At 42.8% G+C, this 6375-nt stretch overlaps 1 protein-coding gene across 1 annotated transcript in view; it reads right to left on the minus strand.

The window, feature by feature from the left end:
- The window catches only part of dysf (dysferlin, limb girdle muscular dystrophy 2B (autosomal recessive)), a gene marked incomplete in the record, with an annotated part of 114172 nt that overhangs the window by 59096 nt on the left and 48701 nt on the right, over positions 1–6375 (minus strand). Inside the window, 2 exon segments of the mRNA XM_037676856.1 lie at positions 2534–2607; positions 2690–2870. Of these exon segments, the coding sequence (XP_037532784.1) occupies positions 2534–2607; positions 2690–2870 (255 nt within the window).

The raw sequence follows: 6375 nt of genomic DNA on the forward strand, positions 1-6375 counted from the left end.
CCTCTCAGCGAGCAGGTCCTTGGTTCAAACCCCGGTCCAGGGGCCTTTCTGGGTGGAGTTTGCATGTTCTCTCTGTGCATGCGTGGGTTTTCTCCGGGTGCTCCGGTTTCCTCCCACAGACCAAAAACATGCATGTTAGGCTGATTGGTAACTCTAAATTGTCCCTAGGTGTGAGTGAGAGAGTGAATGGTTGTTTGTCTCGTTTGTCTCTATGTGTCCCTGTGATGGACTTGCGACCCGTCCAGGGTGTACCCCGCCCCTCGCACAGTGATTGCTGGACATGGGCACCAGCGACCCCCGTGACCCAAAATGGAATAAGCGGGTAAAGATAATGGATGGATGGATGGATGGCTAGGTAGGTATACAAACTTAAGGTCCACCAGTTGTCCTGAGCATCACAGCTCAACAGGAAAGCAGCCACGCTTACAAGTAGAAATCAAGGGTTAAAAAATGAAATGAGACAAAAACCAGTGTCTCACTGGATCGTGACTGTTGGAGACCAGTCGGCAAACAGCTTTGTCTCCAGAATGCCTCGAGACATTCGTCGGGGGGTTCTCCCTTTCCTCGCTAGAGTTGCATATACTCGAAGTCTCAGAGCAGAGTTGTCATGGGGGTCTCAAACCTACCTCACTTTTATCATAGGCATCTTGAACCGGTCTCAGGAGTGCTACAGGCTGATTTTGACACCTGCCAAGTAACTCTCCTCTGACAGGAAACATCCGAGGCTACAGCCCCCAGTGTCCAATGCTACAAACTCCACAAGTTAAAAAAAAAAAGAAGACCTGGTCCAAATCTGCCTGTTTCCATTTCTGACGTGGACTCCAGTAGTTTGAATTGTAAATGTGAGGGTAGTTGCCAAGTTGAGTACAAAGTGGACAAAAGTGGCTGCAACGCGGGTGTCGTTGGGCAACAAATCAACGTGCACGAACTAGACTACCATTTTACGAGCCTTGCACACAAAACTAAAGAGCAGAAAGGGCGGCACAGTGGCACAGCTGAGCTGTCGCCTTTCAGCTGGAAGATCGCAGGTTTGCCTCCTGGCCTTTCTTATAGCCGTTGTGCGCTGTAAGATCCAGGCTGGCCTGGGTTGGACCAGCACGGGTTCCAGCCCAGATTCTGAGGTTTTGCACTGGTCTAGCCCACTTCCAGATTTTTGGAACCCAGATGCCTGGGGTTTTACGTGGGTCGACTGGTGCCCAGACTTCAGGCCAGTGGATGGTTCACTGGCCCTGTTGTACGTGCAACTGCAAACAACAGAAATCAAGCTAACATTTGCTAGCATTAGCTTACCTTCTTATGTCTCCTTGCACTCCTGCATCAGCACGATACTGTTGTATGGCCTCATACACTCTCATGTATCTTTCTGCTGTGCTTCCAATCATTTATAACTTTCTCTGCCTCTCTTTCAACTTGTTTTTAATGAAAGAAAGAACAATTAACAATAGCATGAACTATAGTGTCGCTATAAATGGCATCACGTGAGCCTAGAGCATTCTTGCTATGACAATCCTGCCCACATGCAAAAACAACCAACGTTGCACAGAGTCGGGAAGACCTGAGTCATGCCTGAACTTACAACGAATAAATGCCATTAGTAGAGTTTCCATGTTCTCCCCGTGTATGTTGGTTTACTCCGGGTACTCTGGTTTCCCCCCACAGACCTCAAAACATGCATATTGGGTTAAATGGTAAATCAAAATTGTCCCTAGGTGTGAGTGACAGTATATCTCTAAGTGTCCCTGTGATGGAATTGCAACCTACCGCTACCGGAGTCCCCGGAGAAAACCCACGCAGCACGGAAAGAACATGTGAACTCCACCCAGAAAGGCCCCCCGGGCCGGGACTCAATCCAGCAATTTTCTCTTTGAGAGGCAGCAGCTCTACCAACTGTGCCACCATGTTGCCCGTAGAAAACACTTCATTAGTAAAAATGTCACAGAAATGTTCAGATTTCCTCCGATTTTTGGCACAGCTAGTCTTGAAAAGTCAGACCCAGGTTTACTGGTTTATTTGGACTCTATCTGTATCTGTACTTATTTAAACAGTCTTTTCTTAAACGGTGGAGAAACGTCCAGTGAACATCTCTTGGGACTCATCACAACAACGTGGGATCTTTCGTGAACTCCTTTCCCTCCGTCTCGATAAACCCAAACAGGTGTGCTCTTTATTTTCACTGATTTATAAGTAAAAGGTGTTTAAGCCATGGTTCCTGTTTTATTCTTTGAAGGATCTTCTTGACGTTTGCGACGTAGTCGCTGACATGCACAAGTGGTCGAACTAACAGTCCCAACGGCTGCGCTGAACATCTTTACATGAGAAATTATGGCTTACTTGTTGGTTTACCATCCAAACATACAGTACAGGATACCTGTAGGTTTCACATGTTCCGTAGGAAACAATGGACTTTGGTAAAGTCCAAAAGTATCAAGAGAAAAATGACCTCTTTCATTGTTTTGATTTTATTGCATTTGCTGAAGGTCCTGTCAAGTATTGGAAAGAATTACTGTCGGTCAAACGGACACGATGGTTTTACCTGGTCAGGAACAAGCGGCTCCTGATCATCTACGTCAATAAAGACCTCGCTGGTGGAGAACTGGGGCGTCTCACCTTGACATACAGACACACGAAAAGGAGACAATTTTAACACAAATCCATAATTAGGGTCTTTGTTTGCGTTCATGTCTCTTACGTCTCCATCCATCCTCCACCTCTTCCTCCTCATCTTGCGCTTGCTCCTCCTCGAGAACGCAACGGTACTCCTCGAGCGACCGGATGGTGCACTGACCGACTACGGGCTTCCTCCCAAACTGACGGTTGTCAATGACTTTGATGACAATCGGCGGCATGTAGAGCTCCTCGCGGGGAAGTCTCTGCAAACAGGAAGCAAACGATAACAAGCAGGAGTAAAAGGTTATAAAAGAAAACAGCAGGAAGATCCAATATAAACAAATAAAATGGCCCCCTCCCAAGGTTTCCAGACTCTAATTGGTTACGCCACCTGCCTGCCTGATGCTGATTGGCTCTGGTTGCTGACTGTTTGATTGCTGATTGGTTACGCCTTGGTGATGCTCCAATCAAGGCATAATTAGGCCTTTTGATCTCTGATTTCTGACTCTCATTTCTTCCTACAGGAAGATATGACTCAATGCATCAAGTGATTTAAATAAATAAAATTGTGAATCAAGTCTTTCTGAGCGCAGAGTTTCATGCAAGTGTCTGCGTGGACAGTGACAGCGCGAAGAAACAAACACAAACTGAGAACACGTGCAACTGTCACGTTTCGTCAACTCAGCTTGTATTTATTACAATTATTGTCACTTTGAGTGGAAAGCCTAAAATATTAATGTTGCAATTTGTTTTAATTATTTATAGTTTGTTCAGGAAAGATTACATGATGTTTTCTGAGCAATATTTGATTTTAGTTAATAGTTTTGAAAAAGTATTCAAAAGAAAGCTTCTTATTGTAAAGTCCCTCGTGAGAACGTTCACTCTTATTTCAAACATCACAGCTTGAGTTTAAAGTAGTTTAGATATTATTCTCATTTTGTAAAATTGTTTATTTTTGACCATATTAATAACCTAGCCTGCGCGAGGCTAAGACCAAAGTGAATTGCTGCTGAAACAACTCTCGTGTTACACGTTTGCCAACACCCAGAAAATCCACTATAAATAATCGTGTATGATGAAACCACTGAATCTATACAAGTCAAACCATCCATTATCTTTTACCCGCTTCTTCCATTTTGGGTCAAGGGGGTCGCCGGTGCCCATGTCCAGCAATCACTGTTCGAGGGGCGGGGTACACCCTGGACATGTCTCCAGTCCATCACAGGGACACATAGAGACAAACAACCATTCACTCTCTCACTCACCTAGAGACAATTTAGAGTTACCAATCAGTCTAACATGCATGTTTTTGGTCTGTGGGAGGAAACCGGAGCACACGGAGAAAACCCACGCATGCACGGAGAGAACATGCAAACTCCACCCAGGAAGGACCCCGGACTGGGATTTGAACCGGCAACCTTCTCGCTGAGAGGCAGCAGCTCTACCAGTTGCACCACTGTGCTGAGTTTGCAGGTAAAAATTGCTTTGGGCGGGTGGGGAAAATTTGGGCGGATTTGGAGTCAGCTCGGCAGTTTTTGAGTTAATTTATTAAACACGTTTCAAACAATCATTATTTTATAGCAAAGCTCCCCTGACCTTTCTCCACCACTGATTGGCTATCGTCATCTGCCAGGGCGTTCACAACAGAGAACTGGTGAGGCAGTTTTAGTGGACGCCTCGTTGAGCGGCCTGACCCGTTGCGGCTGTACGTCGGAGCGGCCGCCATATTGGATGTGGCAGAACTGCCAGTCAACCGATAGAAGGAAATGGACTGAACTTCATAAAACACCGTTCTACAAAGTGTTTTATGTTAATCCCTGTCACTCACACACACTAATATATGTGGAAAACAAACAACATTTATAACTTTTAAAGTGTTTATTAAAAATGTTTACTCCTTAAATGTTTAGGTTAAGGTAAGCACCAACATAGGTATTAATGATCGGGCGGTTTTTGACAGACTTTTGGGCTGGAAAACCTCGACCCTATCTGGCAACACTGCAGTCAAGCTAATGGCTACTTACAGCTACATTAACAGCTACTCTGAGTCCTGAAAATGGCTTTAATTGTGTGTTGAGTACATTTTTGGGAGTTGAGAGCAATAATTTAAAATTCTTTGATTTTTTTATGATGAGAAAATGTTTACTACACACATTAAAAAAATAATAAAAAATCACCTGTTCCATTTATATTTGTTTCCAAATAGTTTGTAAGGTGAAATTGGCAGCCGGATAAAGATTTTTAGACGGCACTGCTTGGGTTAGCAATTAGGTCATCCATCTGGACACAAATAAAATCAGTTTCTTCGATTCGAGGTTGATCAAAGAGCCACTTACAAGAATATTAATCAATCGTAATCATTCCACAGAGCCCTCTTCAAAAGATCTGAACTATTGCTTCAGAGGGCATCACCTTCTCCAGCTCTCTTTGGTGAAGAGGATGTAAAGATGGATAGGCTTACGAATATTTTGTTTTCATGAACAGACATGATGACAAAACAGCCGATTCTTCTCCGGCTTCTATAAAAGTGAGAAGCTCAAAAAACTCAAAAAACAGTCTCAGCAGCTGTATTTAAATTAAACTTTCTCCAAATATGGTTAGTAATGCTAATTTGTTTGACCTCTCTGGGTTTAAAGAAGCTTAAGTGAACCTAACAACGTTAAAGCCAGACATCAGGCTTAGAGAGCTCAAATGAGGTGGTTAGACTCTTCAAAGAGTTGTCTGAGAAAACTGTGGATGTCACATTTTCTTCTGGCATGAGAAAACACTTATGCAGTCAACTTAAGACTTTAATATTGTTAACGGTGGATGTTTGGACTTGGTTTAGGGGCTGAATTTAAGGGGAAAATGTGCATATTTCCACAGTCCGGTTAAAGCTGTCATACCCTTGTGGTGGTCGAAAACAGGACCTTAATCGTGTTAACATTAAACAGAACGAGCTGGATCTGCATTTGAGGGAAAAATATGTGAAAATTTCCAAACTCTAGTTGAAGCTGTCATAATAAAACTCAGAGGGGATCGACTTTAGACCTTAATGTTGTTAACTTTAAACTCCCGGGCACGTTTTGGAGCTGCTGCTACTTCTGCCGCTGCCTTGAAAAAAACATTTGCACACCGTGTCAGTATTTCATTTTTGGTTTTCAGAAGAAACACTTAAGAGGAATATAACAGCAGGTATGTAAACTCGGTGAAAATAGATTTTTATAGGATGTAAAACAATAACAGGCTTTTTGATTCAAATAGTCAAGGACATTTTAGCTTCCATTGTTCATCATTATTATGTTTTATTATGAAACACAAAACCGTTTTGAGCAGTTTAGCTAATCATGGTCAAGCTAATGGCTAAATCAAGCTAACAGCAATGCAGATTTCAGCCAGCACCTGTTCAGTGTCAAGCTAACAGCTACTCAGAATTAGGCTAACAGCTACTCAAAGTTAAGCAAATACCAATTCATCAAGCTATTTGGTTCTCAGAGTCAAGCTAATACATAAATCAATCAAACACCTCAGTGTCAAGCTAACAGCTACTCCGATATCTAATAACTAATAAAAGTCAAACTAATTACTAATTAGAATTAAGCTAGTGCCTACTCAGTGTCAATCAGGCTAACAGCTACACATAGTTAAGCTAATAGCTATTCTGTGTTAAGCTAACAGCTAACCAAAGTTAAGCTAACGCCTAATTAGAATTGAGCTAACAGCTAACCAAAGTTAAGCTAATGACTAATTAGAATTAAGCTAACAGCTAACCAAAGTTAAGCTAACGAC

Source organism: Nematolebias whitei, chromosome 1 (assembly GCF_014905685.2).
Source record: "Nematolebias whitei isolate Nwh7 chromosome 1, NemWhi1, whole genome shotgun sequence".
Lineage (NCBI taxonomy): Eukaryota > Metazoa > Chordata > Actinopteri > Cyprinodontiformes > Rivulidae > Nematolebias > Nematolebias whitei.